Here is a 20094-nt window from a genome sequence, read left to right as displayed (position 1 = left end):
AGAAAACTATATGAAAAAACTATAGTTTTTATATATGTAAAAACCGTAGCACATAGTACTATAGTCATAGGTAAAAAATACCCTTTCTGGTTGTCAGCCGGATTAGCTAGGCACGGACGGGGTTCGAACCCGCGATCTTCGGTTTACGAGACCGACGCCTTACCACTTGGCCACCGCGCCTACCCAGAATTCTCGGACGTCATGATCTTATTTGATGGCACAAATAGTTCCAGTGATCGGTCTGTTCCAGAGTGTTTGGTTTTATTCCCTGAAGATTTCGATCTAGACAATTGCACATGATGTTAGACCAAAATCAAATCTGCAGACTGACTCATGATGCGCTCCCGCCGGTTTAAGTCTCTCTAAAGTAATAAAATCAAAACCATACTCCTCCAAATTTGATAATCAGTGCCGAATTTTTCCACAAATGTCTTAACTGATGTTTAGATAATTTAGATGTCAATTTGTGGATTTTATGTTGAACTAGAAGGTGAAATCCTTAAAATGTCAACTTTGGCAATGGACATCCTGTAGGAAAGGGGAACTTTGACAGTGGAGCACACCCGGAAGTAGATGGTTCACAACAGATTGGATTTCAACATTTCTGCTGCTGTAATCTGAGAATGTAATGCTCGGGGAAGCACGTTTGGGACGGTGGATGGATATTTATGATCTTCATGATATTTATGACCTACCCGTACTGTAAGTAACAAAGCTTAAACGTTTGTTTTAGGTAAAGGAGGAGTTTGCTAGCAAGCATGTGGCTAATTAGCACGGGTTACAATGCAGCTCCAGAAATGACAACATCGTGAAAAAGTTCAATATTTTTTGTTAATTATTTGTGAAAGACAAATAGATTCATTACACACAAAGTGAAGTCTTTAAGACTTACTTTCCCAAAGATACAATACAAAGTAAACTCTAAATTCCGCCTCAGAAATCTAGAATACTAATAAAATGTACGTTTTAAACAGAAATGCCAGGCTTGTGACAAGTTTGTTTATTTGTATGAAATCATGCTTGGTTGGGCTCTTTTGGCGTTAATTTCTTTTTGGAGGATAACAGAATATGGTTCTCCCGAGGAGTGATTTCTTGATTTTCTGGTTTAAAACATTTCACACGAAAAATCAAAACGTCCCCATATGTTTTGCGTAAATACATAATTGACAATTGTGTATGTGTTGCAAAATTTCCGCATAAATTGTCGAAAACATTGGGTTAAAATGACGCTAACTACCATCAGCAGATGGCAGCATTTCTGACTTTCACTCGTCCCTCAGGCTGATTATATGCAGCCTGCGGTCGATGTGGTGAGTAATAATCGGTCACATTTATTGAGATGCAACTTCTGAGTTTGAAAAGTCAGAAATTAGCTTGGAAAAACACCCAGGAATTTTCGAGCTGAATATATTAAATTTTTTCTTGAAAAACCAAGAACATTTCTGAGCTCAGAAGATTTTTTGATTAATTTCAGACGTTTTCTAAAATAAAAAACAAGAACATTTTATAAGCTCCAAAAGTTTGAAAAAAATCTGAAATTTTGAGGTTAATCTAAAAAATTTCCAGAAAAAGTTGAATTTTCTGAGTTTCAAAAGTCTAAACTTTTACTTTCAGACATTTTCTAAGTTTCTAAAAAAAATTCAGTTATTTTTTTTAAAGAAATTGTTTGACTTTGGGGCTCAAAAATGTAAAAGTTGTTTTCTAGGCTATTTTTGAGATTAATCTAAAAAAAAAATTTAAACTCAGAAATTTCAATATGGTTTTTCCAGAATATTTTTTACTTTGATCTAAAAATTTCTGAGTTGTGTGGTGGAAATGTACTCCTCTTTTGTTTCTATCTGCAATTGCCTCATTTGACATCTTATTTGAACTCAAATATGGTACAATTTCCTGTAAATATTTCTAAAGTAGCCGCAGAAAGTCAGTGATGTTTATTGCAAAGAAATTCCAAAATCCTGGAGGAACTGATCAGTGTGAACTAAATTTTAAGACTCTTTTTAAAATGAGCTTTACGCGTAGCTCCAGCTGAATCGTTGCGTTCCTTCCAGGCTCTGACGGAGCCACTGCGGCCTGCGGCTGAGCCTCGCCCACCATGCCCCTGGTGGTGGATGCTGTGTGGGCGCTGTGGAGCATCACCGCCGGCATCTACGACTACTTCCACACTAGTGCCATGGAGGAGCGGATCCACACGCTGGAGCATGTCCTCTCCATCCACCAGTTTGTGATTGCAGGCCTGTCAGCAGGCCTCGTCCTGCTTATGGCCTATATACTACTGAGAAAACACTAAACACCTCCTGCTTGATGGTCAGACTGCTCCTGCTGGAAGTTTGACTGATGGCCCAGTCCACTGAGTCTCTGTGTTTTCATTTTTAATCTTGGTCTGTCTGCTGCTCTAACACAAAACCATGACTGGTTCTTGAAGGAGGCACTTTATCCGTTTGACAAGCTTGAAGATTTTTTAAATGTTAATATATTCATTCATTCATGTTTTAAAACTCAGCTAACTTATTTATTTCGAACAAAAGATTCATGGCCACCTCTGGATCAGCGACGTGCGGTCAGGGGAAAACTCTCCTGTAATTCTGAAAAGCAAAATAGATGCTAATAATGATGAGAAAACATAATTTTTTGTATACATTTGTTTTTTATTTGTAATATCAATAACAGCGATTTTGCATTTATGTTTTTTGATGGTAAAAATCGCTGAATTTACACATTGCCACATGAAAAAAGCGAGGCAGTGTAGTGCCGTGCCTTACCTCTGGGGGCGCTGTGTTACACACAGCAGTTGGCGCATGCCCATTACTGTTCTCTTAGTATCACTAATATATTTATAAAATAACACATGTTCTGTATATGTTGACGTTCCTCAGTCTGTTTAGTATGTTCAGTAAATGTGAGCGACACCTTTAGTTTCTCTAATTGGCTGTAAATGCGCAGTAAAAGTTCGCAGGGTGAAACAGGAAGTACCGTTCCTTAACGACAGCGGGAAATCGTTAAGGAAATTTTCAATTTTAATCAGAAAAGGAAGAAGTTAGCCAAAGAAAGCATTAAAAATTTTAAAAATAAATGTGACCTAATATTAAATAGTTTGTTTTCTTGCTATTATATTGTTGAATAGTATGGAATTGATTAAAACACAATTATAAACTTTATAAATGTCAAATCTGGAAAAATAAGCTTCTATTTTGGATTTGTACAAAATGAGTCGGTGTCTCAGCAGTTATGATCCTAACTGCACGTCACTGTCAGAAATGGCTTTTATTTCAATTCCTACATCTCAGGCACTGGTTCCAGTTGACCCAGAACTCATATCATGTTTATTATTCTTAATTATTACCTATAAACTCCGAATTAAAATGCTCTGACAAAAGTAAAATTGCTTTTTTGTGTCTGTATTTATATTTTGTGTGTTCTAAGGTTTTATGCAGTTTCCCATTGCTTGTTTGTGCCATGTGTTTAAAACGTGTCTTATTTAATTAAATTAGGTTTTATCTGCTGTAACAGGTCAGTCCCCATGTTTACTATCACTGTTCACTCCAACATGTTTGAGTGAAAACAACTATAGTCATGATATCGAAGGAAATGTGACTAATAAATGTTATTGTAATTCAGCCTCTGACTGTTTTGATTACTATTTATTTTAGTGTAATTATTTTATAAAATATTTGTTTTTGTGCTCATTGCACTTTTTTATTACATAGGAATCTATGTATGAGCCTATTCTTATATAATTATCTCAAAATTAATAAACTTTTTATACCACAGACCCAAAATTTGAATATTTTACGTTTTTAGGATTTAAAATAATAATAAAAAATAAACTTTTGCAGAAAATATAATAGATGCATTTTCTACTGATCTAAAACAATATTACTAGCATTTTTAGTGTTATTTATGTAATATCAAGTTATTAAATGAAAAGATCCAGCTAAAACAAGCATTTGTTTTTATATCTACATTTAAAACACCCGGTTATTCTTAGTTAAGGTAGAGATATTAGGAGGCACCTAACATCTCTGCAGACCACACACATGCTGGACACAAACTGTTTTGTTTTACCTTCATGTTAGCACTATCGAGATCAGATATTTTTGCACTGATTCAACTTTGTTTTTCTTCGGTGAAATCATACAGATTTAATACACTTGTTTATTTTTTTTTGTGATTACATCATGAAGTATTGATGCTTCTTGATGTTTTCCATCGACAAGGCAAACTGACCTGAAACTTGTTCGCTTCTCTTACATTTTTAAACCGTTCTACTCTGAACTCAGCACTGAAAAATATCAAATTAAAGTGAAAAGACAAAAGAGCATCACACCATCAATATCTATATGAACAAAAGGGGAGATTAATACTTCCTGAAACAGAAATAGAAATGACTGCTGCCAACATGAGGCTAAACCACTGACCCAAAAACATCGAGGACAGAAATAATTTTAGTTTGCAGTGAACAGTGATTTTAAAATGCTTTTTGGCTCCTCTGAACACAGGAGGCGACAAACGTGCCTCAACTCTGCGCCGCCTGCTTCTAATATCTGCAGCAACCAATGAGAGCTCAGCATGTCAGCAGCAAGCGCGGTGATTGGGTAAAGAAATTAGAAGGCGGGATCTCTAAACACGAGTCATCCTTCTGCTGCAGCGTACCTCATTCAAGTCACTGAAGTTAGAGGAATGAGGAAGAAATGGGACATTTTAACACTTCAGAATAAAAGCAGATCGTCCATCGCTGTTGATTTAGTTATTTTATGTAAATGTAAAATAAGCCCTGATCAAATATTGAGCGCATAGTGTTCAGTATGTGGACATACTTTGCAGTGGGTCGGTATTAATGATATTACTATCTTTTTTTTAAATCTCGGTTTCCATTGTTGGCGCACCTATTTCTACCACACTTTTCAATAAGTTTAATCGGTGTGGAGTGAAATTCTAATTTTATTAGAATCTCATTTTCAGTTTTGTTGTCATGATTTTTAAGGCTGTCCTTAATGATTTAAAGAAGAAATTGATGGTAAATGTTTAGAGTTATTTTATTTTAGTCATGATGGTGTCAGTTTTTTCTATTAATTATTTTGTGATGTAATCTCTGTGTATTTATACCAGATTCTTAATTTCAGTGAGTTTATCTGTTGAAATAAAGATGATCTTGCTTTGTTTAAAACCAACCGTCGTAAAGTGAATTTAATTTTAACCATGCTTTTATTGTGAAAATATTGACCGGACGTGATTGGGGCAACGTCATGTAACACACTCGACGACAACAATGTTCATTTGCAGTTAATGATTTTCCTTAAATGGATGACGGTTCTGCCGTTGTAACGGTTTCCCGGTTCCTTCGTGTCGCCGCGGGTTTTTTTTTTACCGACATTCTCCGTGGAAACTGCGGCGATGCTAACCGGTTAGCCCTGGTTTCCGCCTCAGCTCGCCGGAGGCTGTTCTGTTGTTCCGCGCATTCTCCCACCCCCGAACCGCTAAAACAGCTTTAATAACAGTCGGACGGAACTCGGTCGTCCAGTCAGCCTCAAATTTAACATTCTAGAAATTTAGCCACACGTCTTTAAAATGAGGACTTGAGTTTATCGTTAGCGGTTGATTTTTTTTATCACCATCGCTGCCTCTTTTGTTTTGACAAAGGAAGGAAGAGCAGCTGAATTTCTTCTTCTTTATCTATTTCTGTGCCACTTCGGGTGGGGGAGCCAGCTCCATTTCTCCCCCAGCCTCTGACCTCCATGGCTCCGCACAAGCAGAGCTCCTCAGGTGGAGGCCACCACCATGTGGGTTTCGGTTCTGGAGGAAAAACCAACGGGTTGTACCAGCCGCCCTCCGCCGCAGCCAAGAAGCCCAACATGCAACTGATCCGGGCCGACCACGAGTTGTTCCTGCAGGCTTTCGAGAGTGAGTTCCAGCAGTCACCGAGCTGCATGTGTAAAGATGCACATCTGAGGGCCTGTTTTAGCACTACCGGAAGTTTGACTCTGGCCATGCAGTTGTAAAGCTGAGGGGAGCAGCTCATGCCAACCCTCCACCACTAAACCTTATTACACGTTAATAAATGACTCGAGTAACATCTGCTCCAAATCAAAGGGTATTTCACAGCTTAGTTCATTAAAACAGGTATCATGACTGAGAAGACACATACATGTTTCAGGCTAAACCAAATTAGACTATTCAAAAATGAAAAGTTTGATTTGCATACGAACTGAGAGATAAACAGTGTTTTTCCTTTCTGCAACTGGAAGGAATCCAGATTGGAAACTGGATAACCGTTTAGTCTCCAAGATCTGTGAAAATGTTGTTATATTTGCAAAAACAAAACATTTTTTGGGTAACTATTCCAGCCTGAAAAACCATCCAGGCTGGTAAACCTGAATGAAATGACTGGTTTTGATCTGTGAATTTAACTTCATGTATAAAAACACGCAAAAACTGTTATTTTAACAAGTTGAGACTGTTTTAAGTCTTACACCCAGATAATTATACTTTTACTGTCTTATTTTACACTTGAACCACCTTAGACTTGGAATATGCTGCATAAAATAATTCTGTGGGTTTCAGATACCAAAACAAAATTTTTTGTTGAAAACTACATTATTTTTATGTCTGATCTTACAACAAATCTATGATCCAAAGATGCTGTTAATAATCTTAAATTGTAATGGTTTTCTGAATGTTATACAATTTGATGCAGCGCCACAAGAACTAACCTGCTTGAATGTCTCATTTAACTTTATTGCAGATGCTTTTGTTTCATTTTTATTACATTGAACTTGTTTCACATTCCAGTCTTTGATTTAATAGCTTTTATGTCTCTTATTACCCTTTAAAAAGCGGATTAGATAAATCAGCTTGAGACAGCCTGAGACTTGGAAAAACAGAGAAAATATAGATGATTTTAAAAAATTGCTTAAAGTTTTCACTTTTTAAAATGGTGGATTCCAGTCTAAATTCGGTGCTGTTCAAACTGCACAACATTCAAAACTTTTCTGCAGCATAGAATAATCCAGTTTGACCAGTTTCTGTAGTCAAGTTTTAGTTGATCTGAGGGGATTTAAAATGGTAGGAAAGTGGAGTTTTAATCATTTTCTTAAAAGCTTGTTAATAACAGGTTGAGAGCTTTAGATTTGGAGTTTGAGCTCATCCAAGTAATCCTGATTCCTAGAAAGCATTGATCTGCTGAGTTGCAGCTCGACAGTTGTTTGGTTTCTGCTGAAATGTGTCTGAATGGCGTAGCTTCCAGTCTGTTTGTGTCATCCATTCGACGATACTGATCTGCTTTATTTGCATTCCTCTTCTGCTTTGAAGTCCAGGCAGTTCCCAGAAACACCCGGGAAGCTCACGTCTTTGTTTTTGAGACGCATTCTTCGGGTCTGCTTGTCATGAACCTTAGACATGTTTACATTTCTGTGTAATAATTCAGGAGCATTTGTATTGGATCGAATTGGAATTGATTCATCATCTTTTAGGTTTTATATCTTCATTGCTGCTGCTTGTGATGGACTCGACGTTCATGTTTGATCTCAGTGAATCTTTTTCTGGTTGATACATAAAATGTGGATCAAAATTCAAAACTCTGGATCTTACCAGAGCTGATCCAGAGTTTCTGCGCTTCCTTAAAATGCCTTCTAAATTCATGCAACTAAAATTAAAATGTCATTAAAAACATGGAAGTTGGCCCTAAATATAAACACTTGTCTTAAATTTTGTCTACTCAAGCTTGTATATTTTATATGGTTTAATATTCTCGTGAGACTTGCTGTCAGGCTACAGTTTGAGGCGTTCTGTGACATTTTCAACCAAAATAACTGATCATGTGTTGCTAACATGTTTGTTTGCAGAGCCGACACAAATCTACAGGTTCCTCCGCACTAGAAACTTGATAGCTGTGAGTTCTGCCTTTCCTTACAAGCTTCATTACCTGGAGTGCTGGAGAAGAGGATTATTAACAACACATTTTTCTCTGCTTGTTGCCTTTTAGCCGATATTCCTGCACAGGACGCTCACTTATATGTCTCACAGAAACTCCAGGAGTAACACCAGAAGGTAAGACGTTTGCAGATGTTTTTTTCAAAGCAGGCCAACTGTTATTTTGGGTGAAAATAGACAGACATGGCGGCTGCTGGAGGTGGATGGGGTAAGATCAGTTAGGAGAAGGAGTGTTTTTCAGTTGGGGCTGCTTTGCATGAAGATGGGGCTGATACACATGTAGTTTGTAGTTTGTGGTTTGCTGCAGTGAAAGGCTGTGAGGTTACAGGTGGTGTGGCGCTGGGATGTCGGAGTGCGGAGCGTCTGGGTGAAAAGTGAGCTCAGTTGGTGTAAAACATGTGGCTTAGTGAAGTTTTTTCCTTTTAGTGACGTTGGAGGGTGAAGTGTTAATGATCTGAAACTCCTGTTTCTGGTTTGCTGCGGTGAGCAGAAGCTGTTAACATATTCAGCTAGATATCGCTTCACAACTCAAATATTGTTCTGTTACTCAGTTCATGTATTTAAAAATGCCTAAAATGTATTTCCTGAGGAAACGCTGAGACAGATTACACAGCTTACCTTCAAGCTCTTAATTATGGGATTCAGGTATTTTAATGCCTTGTGCAAAATTGTATTTTTATCCTGATCATAGTTTTTTATTGTTCTGGTCTCTCACCTCAGTGATTTTAATCTCCAATCACAGTCAGCTTTTAAAGTTTTGCACACAGATCTTTATCATCTTTGCTTGTTTTAAATGCATGTAAGTTGAAGGTTATTATGTTTTCCAATTGGAGATTTGAAAGTCAGGATCTTCCTGTCATTAATACAACTGAAGATCTGAACAGTTTAAATATTTAGGATTTTTAATGATTCTTTGTCTTTCGCTGATATATTGTACATCTCTAATTGAAAACATTTGTTAACTGGGATAATATATCTGCAACAACATTGATATCAACTGATATTACTAACATATTTTCATTCTGTGGAATGAAAGTTACCATAATGGAGGATAAGTTGATGGAACGTGTTTTTGCTGGTGTCGAGTTTTCATCCTGGAAAAGCCGTTTCTGTGCCGAGTCTCTGCAGCTGTTTCCAGTTACTCTGGCTTCTTACTGGAGTTTCTGCTCAGGTGAAAGTTTTATGTGAGACCACTGGAGTCTTTACCAACGGCTACAAACCGATAATAACTCAAACGTGGAGATTATTTGAGCCAGACGCTCCGCTGATTTTAAAGCAGCAGTTTGAAGCCGACAAAATGAAGGAAACATTTTAGGATCAAATATCAGAACTAAAAAACGAGTCGTAACTTTACGTGATTTTTAACACGACATGTTCAGCACCATTACATCAGTATTTACACAGAAAAGGCTGTGAAAAAGCTGAGTCAATATAGAATTAACTAAACAAACAGGAAGCACAGCTCAATGTTTTATTGACCTTGACCTTTTTTTAAAATGTTACGTCAGACATTTTTGAAGTTTTAAAGGTGAAAATCTTCTTTTGAAAACAGGAAGCTGGTTTTGTTTTACTGAAAATACAGAACTACAACAGATTAGCATTGAATAAATCAAATCTATTTATCAACAGAGGCATAGTTTCAATAATCTTCAACAGTTATTGTAATAAATTATTTAAAATGTGGAAAATATGCTTCCTTTTCTTTTTATTAAGCTCCAGCTTTGAATCCAGAACTGAGACGAAATGATTTGCAGAAAATATGTAAATGCATCATAATGGGAACCAGCTGCACCAGTAATTAATAAACATTTAAAAAAAATAGTCATCGGGAAAAGACTATTAATATAACTATCACTTGTCAAAGTGCTCAAACTTTGCATATTTTTAATATTTTATGTTTATCCGTCTTCCCCATTATGACGTGTGAAAAAGGTTTTGATCCCAAAGCATTAAGTAAATGTTGATGTTATGATGCCGTTTTGCTCTTTCAGAAAACCAAAGCTACTTTCAGGGTGTTCAGTCTGTTGATGAACTGAATTTAAATGAATACATTCTTGTGTTTTTACAGGAAAACCTCTAAGGTCGACAATCTGTTGTTCAAAGTGGAAAAGATGAGAGGAGAGCAGGAGACCCTCAGGTAAATGCTGCTAATTCACAGAAACGTCCAGATAACAGAGAACTATGAAGCTAAATTGGTCTCAAAAAGATTCACAAAGTGTACAATAAGATGTGAAAGTCTGCAGCATAATTTAGAAATGTGTGAAACAGAATGTACATCAGCTTTCACAAATTTGTACAAATCAGCTTGAATGTTCTTCTGACTTTTAAGACTTTCTGACAGCAAGGGATTCACAAACAAGATGATGTGTTCAAGGCTCGTCAACAGCTGGGATTTCTGAGATTTAGAATTATAATGCTGCGTTCAAGGTAGAAGTAAAGCTCTGATATCTGAGTATTAACCAGATTTATTGGAAATGCATACAAAACCATTCTACTAAAGACGTCCACTTCTATTCAGGTTACTGGATTCTGCTGGAATATCTAACAAGTTAAAAGGTCCTTCTTTTTCTGGAAAAAAAAATATCCCTATAAACTAACGAGAGCAGCAGCGCCACCTTGTGTCAGCAGTTTAGCCTCCATCAGAGGACGGTGTGCACACACAGCGAGTTAATGTGCATTTAGGAAAACATTAACAGCATTCACCAAAGGAAAAACAGAAAAATCTCCTCATTGCACAGCCGGCATTTTAATGTCTTATTTATTTCTACTTGTGCAGTTTGAAACTGTAAATTTATGCTGTATTGTGTAACATATTTGTGAATTATGTTCACTTATACATCTTTGTGAATCTTTTTGAGACTAATTTAGCTCCATAAGAACTCGTCTTATTCCACTTTTCTCTTCCTGCAGTTTGGCCTCCAATCTGCAGCTCACCTTTACTGGTTTCTTCCATGCAGCTGGTGAGTCTTTTTGCTCTCTGGTGTCGTTCATTGGCTGATTTCCTGCTCTGACTTCCTGTTTACTTCAGTGTTTTGTTCGCTTGTCTTGTTTTTTGTTCAGGTAAATCGTCTCAGGACAGTGAGAACGAACAAAGCTCGGTTTCTCTGGAGGTCCTGCTGGTCAAAGTCTGCCACAAGAAGAGGAAGGTGCGTTTTGAGGAGCAGGATGATCACTGATTATAGATTATTGGATTAGACAGCTACTGTTGGCCGGTAAAGGTAGTGACATTCTCCTGCATTTTTCTTTTTTATTGTTAATTAAGAAAATAAAACAGGTGAGCATCTTAAAAGCCACCTGTTGGAGGCCCGGCTGCTTTCTTCTCGCTTTTTGTGTTGGCGTTACTCTTCGCACAACCGGCTGAGAGCAGCTCCTCCAGCCAACAGAGCAGAGATTACGTCCGCGTGTTTCTGGAACATCAAAACCAATAAAAACATGCACATTTTTCCCACGCAGAGCAACAGAACATTCATTACAGTTTAAAGTTTTCATGCTTGTTTATTTTGCGATTATTAATAAGTTGCATTAACATTAGAGGGGGTTGATTGGCTAATTTCAACACCTCGTCCACTGATGACCTGTCAGTTACCTGAACTGAGAAACACCAGATTCTGCTGCATGTTGAGCTGGTGAAAGTGAAGCTAGCACAGCTCACCTACTTCCAACTTTCTCTGTATTTACATTTGACGCCTTTGGATGTTCTCCAGCTGTAACAGTGTTGACACGAGTCAAACATTGTGTCCCGTTTTTGGATTCTTTGTGTTGTTTTGTCATTTTCCCGACTCGCTGCGGAGCGAAGTCACATGACGTCCAGTCGTGGATCTGAATGGGGTTGATGGTTCCTCTCTGCTTTCCAGGATGTCAGCTGTCCGGTGAAGCAGGTCCCAACAGGGAAGAAGCAGGTCCCTCAGAACCCAGACACCAGTGCTGGAGTCCAGGTCAAACTGGCCTCCTTCCCCACCTTACTGGTTCCCAGCAGCGAGTTTGAACCCAGTAACTCGCACATGGTCAAGTCCTACTCTCTGCTGTTCAGAGTATCGAGGCCCGGCTGCTCCAGAAGCCAGATCCACGGGTTGAGCAATGGAGAGAACCACCACAGAGGAGGTAGGCAGAGGGAAAACGATCTGCAGATTTGGGTGTTTTTATACAGTATTGATGTTTTTAATAATCCAGTTTATTGGATGTTTTTGGCAGTTACAGCGAAATCCTTCTAGATCATTGATCTGCAACAAGTGGCTCTTAGTAACTTTGGCTAAAAAGGAAACAGACATTACTACCTTGTGTGTGTGTGTTATTTGCACAACTGTTTCAAACTCCTGCTACTGGTAATAATTTGATTTTGCTGTTAAAAGATGAAATACTTATATCTACTATTATCTCTAAAGATTTTTCAGACGAATCCGTCAACAGGAAGAGGAGGAGCTCGTCTCTCAGGGAGGAGGGAGAAACCACGTTTGTGGCTCAGATGACGGTCTTTGACAAAAACAGGTGAAAACTTGCGCGCAGCTTCCGACTTGCACAAAGTCTCACCTTCTGAAGCAGAACAAGCTGCGTTGCGGTTTGGTGATGCAGAAACCAGAGGTGAGAGTTGCTGCTTGTGTGCAGGCGTCTGCAGCTGCTGGACGGGGAGTACGAGGTCTCCATGCAGGAGATGGAGGAGTCTCCCGTCGGGAAGAAGAGAGCGACCTGGGAGACCATCTTGGATGGGAAGGTAGGACATGTGCACAAGTCCCAGAGATCAGCTCCAATATGATGCATTTTCAGATTAAAACTATATTTTTCATTATAACATTTGAAAGAGACTCAGTTGTTGCGTGGAGACTTAGAAAACCGGCACTTTACAGAGGGATTAGAAGCTGTTTTGATTGAGTCCTATGTGTCAATTTATTGGACCTGGAAATCAAGACAATCAAATTTCTGGCAGCAACCAGACAATGTTTATTCCCCCTGCCCAAAGACTCCGAGTTTCACCAACAGTTGTGCACGTCTCACTTTTTTTACACAAGTTTTACTCGTTGGGTTTTCAACAGCTGCATTAATGTAGCTGTCAAAACTTTTATTAGGACACTCTTCAGTTAGTTTTCTCACAAAGTGCCGTCTGAAAAATCTCTTAAAGCTAATGCTACATGTGCTGCATGGAAGGGAAGGTATAATACTGACTTGGTATAAGGCAGTGCTTCTCAAATAGTGGGGCGGCCCCCTTTGGGGGCGCGGTGCGATACCTGGGGGGCGCGTGTGATCCTGGGAACAGGCTTTTTTGGCCGAACTAGTATAAAGTGTAATTGCGCACAGTAGGCGGCAGTGGCGCTCTCATTGTTACTTCTGTCACGTTTGCGACAGTGCAACATTTTACAACTTACAAGACAACAGGTTTGCCTTGGTTAGCAGTGTTAAGTCAACAAAAAGCTCCGACTGCGTTCTGTCTATGGCCTCCGTTATTCAACAACCCCCAACATGAAAAAGTTTTTCACAGGGATGAAAAGAAAAGCGGAGAGAGACAAAGATAATGAGACAACAGAAAGTCAACCGAAAGCTAAGAAGAGGAAATACGACGAAGCGTATTTAGCGCTTGGCTTCACTGTGACTACAGTTGGAGAAGAGGAAAGACCGGTGTGTTTGCTGTGTCTAAAAATGCTCGCAGCGGACAGCATGAAGCCAAATAAATTAGCGCGTCACTTAAATACGTTACATCCCAATCACGCCGATAAGCCGCTAGAGTTTTTTCAGCGAAAAAAAATTTTAATAAGGAAAAAATGTTATGCAGAGATGGATAGTCACGGTGGGAATGGGGGGCGCGAATAGTTTTCTTCTTGCTAGGGGGGGCGTAACGGAAAATAATTGAGAAGCACTGGTATAAGGTATAAGACAGCAACTTTATGCTCACCAACAACATCTACGGTCGACTTGGTGGTCTGACTGTTGACTCCCTGCTTTCTTAGCTTTGGGTTTTTGTTTACTGAAATCAATAAAAATGGTCATTGATGGTGGAAAAACTAGAATTAAAACTATATTGTTTGTCTATCGAACTAAAACATGCTGAAATTGTATATATAATGTCCTTCGATTTTATGTTTATGAATATGTTTTTATATACATATTTTAATTGTTGAAAATAGGAACTTTGCTTGAGTAATAATTACTTAATCAATGTAAACATAATAGTAATATGTTAACCTTTTGGATTAATTAAAATTACTACTATAAGTAACAAAAACAAAACAATATTTAATAAAAACTGGCAAATCCTCTCTAAAATTACCTAAAACTAACTGAATTAGACAAACGAAAGCTAAGCTATAGTGAAAATCCTAAAATCTGACTCCAACACGTCTATTCTCAGATATACTTTTTCAACTCAGGGTTTTATTTCCACCATAAAAATAAATCATTTATGTTTGATATTTTTTCTGGTTTCTGGCTCTAAAATGTGATATTTGGCCTTTTTCATTGCACAGAAACAGCAAGTAGTAAGTAGTGTCAATACTATCTGTCTCCAGCGTTTGCCTCCGTTTGAGAGTTTCTCTCAGGGTCCGACCCTGAAGTTCACCCTACGTTGGACCACCGACCCGTCCGATTGCTCCACGGCGCCCGTTGCCAAACCTCTGGCCACCCGCAACTCCGAAACCAACCAGGACACCCGGCCGAGCGCGCAGAGAGCCACGCAGGCCCAGGGTGAGGAACCAGACGCTGAGTTTCAGCTGGGATCCGTCCGCCTGACGGTGACCCGGCTGCAGCGTGACGCTGTCTGTCCTCTGACCTCCAGCTCTTAAAGAATCCACGCCCGCCGACCTGCAGGCCAGGAGGGAACAGATCTCAGCGGAGCCTCGACAGAAGCTACGCATCTTGTATCAGGTGAAGCAGTTGCCCAAAGTTTTTCAGGCAGAGGCAACAGCAAACACTCACCAATCATTTAATCTAATATTTTCTAGGGACGAGTTGCAGTTTTCGGGCCAATCGCTGGTTTCTGATCTGTAAAAAGCTTCACCAGCTGATTCCAATTTTGGCCGATACTCTAAAATATTACTAAATACAGCAAGAAAGCCGCAGAGTTGGCAACAGTGGGTTGACTATTGTTAACCGCTGAGGTGCAGAGATAACCTGGTGGGTCTGAGTGCCAGTCCAACCTGACTGGCTGCAGAGCTGATTTATAGGCCTTTGCTGAGGTCGATAAGATCGGCTTCACATGAAAGTATCACTGATCTCCCAAAATTAAGGAAAACTGCACCAATAAGTCGGTGCACCCAATTCTTCAAAACACACAGAAATCAAAAATAAGTCAATCTTTACTACAAGTTTAGTCTGCATTGATGACATTTTAGACATATTTGTAATTTTGAAGCATAATAAAATAAAAATAAACTTGAGTTGCTTTCTCTTCTGCACCACTAAATATAAGAATCATTCATCCAGTTGTTTTGATCCATGACATGTATTCACTGATTAAATCGTTTTAAATTAAATAAACGTACTAATACCTGTTGATGTGTTTGCAAGGCAGAAGAATCAAACTGCTCATGAATAACACTATTTTTATTTTGGGAGTTAAAATGCAGTTAGTCAGCACAGGGCGCAGCGCTGCTCACTGTCGCAGCCGCAGCAGAGCAGCTGCAGCAAAGCAGCTGCAGCAGAGCAGCTGCAGCAGAGCAGCTGCAGCAGAGCAGACACAGCAGAGCAGACACAGCAGAGCAGACGCGTCTGCGTGGCGCTGGCATGCAATGCATCATTATAGTGTTCCAACTCACACAAACTGAAAAATATTCCACAACCTCAGTTTGATAAAGACGGGCTTAGAGGCTCACCTGGATCCGCACCTGATGGCGTCTCTTGAACCTCGCTCAAACCCGATGTTCTTCTTCTGTAGTTCCTGTACAACAACAACACACGGCAGCAGACGGAGGCCAGAGACGACCTGCACTGCCCCTGGTGTACGCTGAACTGCAGGAAGCTGTACAGTCTGCTGAAGCACCTCAAGCTGTCGCACTCCCGCTTCATCTTCAATTACGTGGTGAGACCGAATGTCCCAGAGACAGAAAACCTGACCTGGATCACAGTGAACCGCCTCGGCCGGCGTTTTCTGAATCCGTTCTTCCTGCGGTTCTTCCAGCCTCACGCCAAAGGAGCGAAGATCGAGGTTTCCATCAACAACTGCTACGACGGTTCATATGCAGGAAACCCTCAGGACGTCCACCACCAGCCCGGCTTCGCCTTCAGCAGGAACGGCCCCGTCAAGAGGACCGTGGTCACACACGTCCTGGTCTGCAGGTAAACCTCGTCTCTCACTTCCTGTTCACCTGCTTCCTGCTGGCCTCAGCGGTCACCCGCCGTCTCTGTCCCGCAGACCCAAACGGACGAAGCCGAGTCTGTCTGAGTTCCTGGAGCCGGAGGACGGCGACCGAGAGCCGCACCAGCGGACGTACACCAGCGGACACAACCGGCTGTACTTCCACAGCGACAGCTGCCTGCCGATGAGGGCGCAGGAGATGGAGGTGGACAGCGAGGACGAGCGGGACCCCGACTGGCTGCGCGAGAAAACCGCCAAGGTGGGTCGCGCCCTGCAGCTGGTACCGCTCTGCGACTGCTGGACGGGTGAAACCAGTGGAAGCCACAGCGAAGGCTGTTGAAGAATGACGCAGCGTTGACCCGTCCAGCAGACGGAGAGGGAGACTAAAATAAATAACCAAATTATTACTAAAATAATCTTGTTAAAAGTTAAGCACAACACAAAACGTTCGGCTTTTCAAGAGCAAACTTTTATAACAAGTCCATAAAAGTTTATCTAGAGACTTACTGAAAAGCCAACTTTACTTCACACAAATCAACTTTTATCTGAATTAATAATAAATAAAAGCTGAAAGTTGTTGCAAAGCTTCTTTCACTAACGAGTTTTACAAAGTTACTGCCAGCAAAACACTTTGATTTCTAATGAACATTTAACACTGGAACCGGAAAACAGTTTAAATGTCCAAAACAAACAAGAAATAAATGAATTATGAAGTCTTTGTAATTATAAAAGCACCGGACCGAAGACTTCTGTCAGAAAAACAATCATGAAATTAGAACCTTTTTTTAAGTTATTATCATCAATCAATCAAAAAAGTTTATTTGCATGGCATAATTCTACAACAAGGCAGTTCAAAGAGCTTTACATCATAAAAACACAAACTTATAAACGCCATAGAGTCCAAAAAACTGGAAACATTTTGAGGGACATCAGCAAAACCGTTGATGCAGATCAAATAAATTGATCAACGTTTCATGTGTCATGGTTCAAAATAAACGAACCAGGAGTTCATCAGACGACGACGATGATGATGATGATGATCTGTACGTGACTTTCTGCTGTGAACAGTTTGGTTTCTGTTGACTGTGTTCTAACGTTTCCAGATTGGCGTGACAAGAATCACGCCAGATCGAGTGAAGAAAGCGTGGAGGTTTCTGCTGCTGGTCTGTTAACGTCTGATTAAACCCCCGGATTCCACCGGTTACTCCGCCATGTGCCGGAAAATCAGGAGCCTGTAGACAGACTGCTTCTCTCTGAATGAAGGATCAGAGGGGAAGCGGTTGAGAGAATGTAGATGTGAAATCAGGGTGTTCGTTTTAAAGTGCTGCTTCCGGTGGAGTCCCGGGGTTACGGCTGGTTCATATGTGACCCAAAGTGGGTGGTTTATGTATTTTAACCCCAGAAACTGGAGACAAACGTTTATTTTCTTGATTTGGTTCGTCCCAGACGCGTGTCTGACCAATCCGAAGTTTCATTCGATTTTCATTCCAACTCTAATCAAATTGAATCAGTCAGAACAAATTTCGACCGTTTTTATAGGAATTAAACGTCTGATCTGAAGCCACAGGCCGTCTGACTGGTTTGCTCTTCCCTGTAGCAAATCGAGGAGTTCACCGACGTCAACGAGGGCGAGAAGGAGATCATGAAGCTGTGGAACCTTCACGTCATGAAGCACGGGTGTGTACGCGGTTCTGTTCTGCAGCAGGCCCGGTTCTGTCTCTGAAACGCCAGTTGTTTAAAACTAAATCCACTCGGTTATAAAATCACAGAACAAGAGAAACTCTGTTGTTGGGCTTTTATCATGAAACATTTATGGTAAGAATCTGAGTCTTCAGAAATGATATTTAATGAGATAAAACTGGCCAATACTTTACTATTTTCTGTTAATTCCACTAGAACATGACTGTTAGACTAATTGGTCATTCAGATGGTCTGAATTGCGCGTCTAGTTTAGCAGCTCTGTGATTAATTGGTATCACAATCTGGACCTGCATCCATCCCTACATCTGGAACCGTCCTTCTGACGTAAATGAACGCTTTCCGTTTGTTTTCCTTCCAGTTTTATCGCCGACAACCAGATGAACGAGGCCTGCCTGGTGTTCGCCGAGCACAACGCAGCCGCCATCGTGGAGCAGGGCCTGTGCCGCAACTTCCTGCTGCACCTGATCAGCATGCACGACTACAACCTGATCAGCACGCTGACCATCGACCGGGCCATGGCCAGGCTCCGCCTCCTCCAGAGCCAGAACACAAAGAGGGACAAAGGCCAGGAGGAGGAAGACGAAGAGGAGGACTGGGAGACGGCCGCGGAGTCCCAGCCGGAGCCGGATCCGGACACGGCCGAGTTCAAGCCCTGCAGCGAGGAGAGCCGAAACGAGCAGCAGTAAGACGAAGAGGAGGAAAACCAAATGTGAAGCAGCAGAACCCTGACATGGACAATCAAAGGCCCGAAGGACGACCTAAAGCGTCACTGAGACCGGAAGCTCCAGAACCTCCTGATGCTTTTAGGGATTTTTACCTCTGAGATTCTAAGGTGCTACGACTTTGCAGGGAGGAAAATCCAACAACTTCAGCCTGAATCTGTGCTTCTTCAACCAAACTTAAATCTTCCAGCGGCTTATTTACAGACTTCACATGCTTTGATATTTTTGTTTTCAGTCATCAGTTAAGGGATCATAAGGAATTGTAATTTTTTTCCAGATGTGTTTTAAACTCGTCACGTTTTCTCTGGGTTTCGCTGTTTATCCAGTTTAAGAATCGTGACTGCAGATAAAAAAACTGATCCTGGATGCGCTGAAACGGCAGATTCCTGGTTTCATCACTGGTGCTAAATGTATTTTATTCCTCAGAAGCGACCTCTCGACTGTCTCACACCGCCACCTACTGCCAGCACTCAGATTTCCAATTTACTTAGGACCATTTTAACTGCTGAAGCAGCCTCTGGTTTGTAGTTTGAAGCCGTTAACCTGCAGTTTCCTACAGTCTGTGGCTAAAACAAGGTGCTCTTTCTTTCTCTGGATGTTTGTACATAAAGCTGTAGGTCGAACCAATTAGCTTTTGCTTTTCTTTAAATTAGTTTGGGAACATGGAGCAGAATTTAGTTTCCGGACCAAAGGAGATTCAGTCACTTCTCATTTCCCGTTTTGCTGCTTCTTTTCCTTGTTTTGTTTCAATTCTTTCTTTGCATCCAGATCCTCCTGGATGAGCGCAGTCCGGACTCAACGCTGCCTTACTTTACCTGCTCCGTCCAAACAGAACCGGCTCCCCGGTTCCACAGCTGATGAGTCCGTTTGTTTGGTTTTTGACTGGATCTTTTTATGTCTTCACAACACCAGCAGCATTTTGCACAAGATGGGAGGAGCCATGTCTAATAATAATAATATTAATATTAATTAAGAAAAGAAAAATAAGACTGGTCTTAAATAATGCTGTAAAAAACCAGCTTGACGATATAAACTGAGTCAAAATGGTTTTCTAATAAAGTAATAATGTGAAGGGCATCGTGTTTCTCTTTGAGTTGTAGTTCTTCTACTTTACCACTAGGAGGAGGGAAGAGTTGACAAGACGTTAAAAGTTTTATATATATATATATATATATATATATATATATATGAGGGCAGGGTTCGAATCCAGTCTGGGTCCTTAGGCAAGACCCTTCAAGCTACTGCCTACCTCATACCATGAGAGATACTAAGTTGCGTAACATGCCGGCTCAGACGTCGCCCGGCCAAACAAGGTCTGCGTCAGGTGTTGGGGAACCAGAGCACCTTGATGACAAATGGGCTACTGGAACAAGACGGAAATGGGCGAGAGATGAAAATGTGGATCTGTTGGAATGCTACTACTCAAGTAACCCTAGCCAGAGGGGTTACATGCAAAGACTGGGGAAG

At 40.5% G+C, this 20094-nt stretch overlaps 1 protein-coding gene, 1 long non-coding RNA gene and 1 other non-coding gene across 3 annotated transcripts; 2 read left to right on the top strand and 1 right to left on the bottom strand.

Moving 5' to 3' along the window:
- Window positions 1-108: 108 nt before the first annotated feature.
- On the bottom strand, window positions 109-180 carry trnat-cgu (transfer RNA threonine (anticodon CGU)). Its single transcript has one exon. It is a non-coding gene; the product is annotated as a tRNA-Thr (tRNA).
- A 389-nt stretch (window positions 181-569) lies between these two features.
- Window positions 570-3614, top strand: LOC129373955 (uncharacterized). The gene is made up of 2 exons (XR_008607434.1): window positions 570-702; window positions 2049-3614. It is a non-coding gene; the product is annotated as an uncharacterized LOC129373955 (long non-coding RNA).
- Window positions 3615-5235: 1621 nt separating this feature from the next.
- Window positions 5236-19704, top strand: LOC129373970 (polycomb protein suz12-A-like). The gene is made up of 16 exons (XM_055052149.1): window positions 5236-5898; window positions 7839-7885; window positions 7979-8043; window positions 9995-10063; window positions 10837-10886; window positions 10987-11072; window positions 11781-12027; window positions 12309-12411; window positions 12529-12634; window positions 14421-14595; window positions 14687-14775; window positions 15785-15928; window positions 16028-16185; window positions 16262-16463; window positions 17802-17881; window positions 18264-19704. Exons 1-16 carry the CDS (start codon window positions 5733-5735, stop codon window positions 18589-18591), a joined length of 2115 nt encoding a protein of 704 aa, XP_054908124.1. The 5' UTR covers window positions 5236-5732; the 3' UTR covers window positions 18592-19704.
- Window positions 19705-20094: the final 390 nt, after the last annotated feature.

The sequence above is a fragment of the Poeciliopsis prolifica genome, unplaced genomic scaffold (genome assembly GCF_027474105.1).
Source record: "Poeciliopsis prolifica strain line A6 unplaced genomic scaffold, Auburn_PproV2 SCAFFOLD034, whole genome shotgun sequence".
NCBI classification, from domain to species: domain Eukaryota; kingdom Metazoa; phylum Chordata; class Actinopteri; order Cyprinodontiformes; family Poeciliidae; genus Poeciliopsis; species Poeciliopsis prolifica.
The sequence above is the reverse complement of the archived record's forward strand: the minus strand, read 5'-3'. Positions and strand labels throughout refer to the sequence as shown.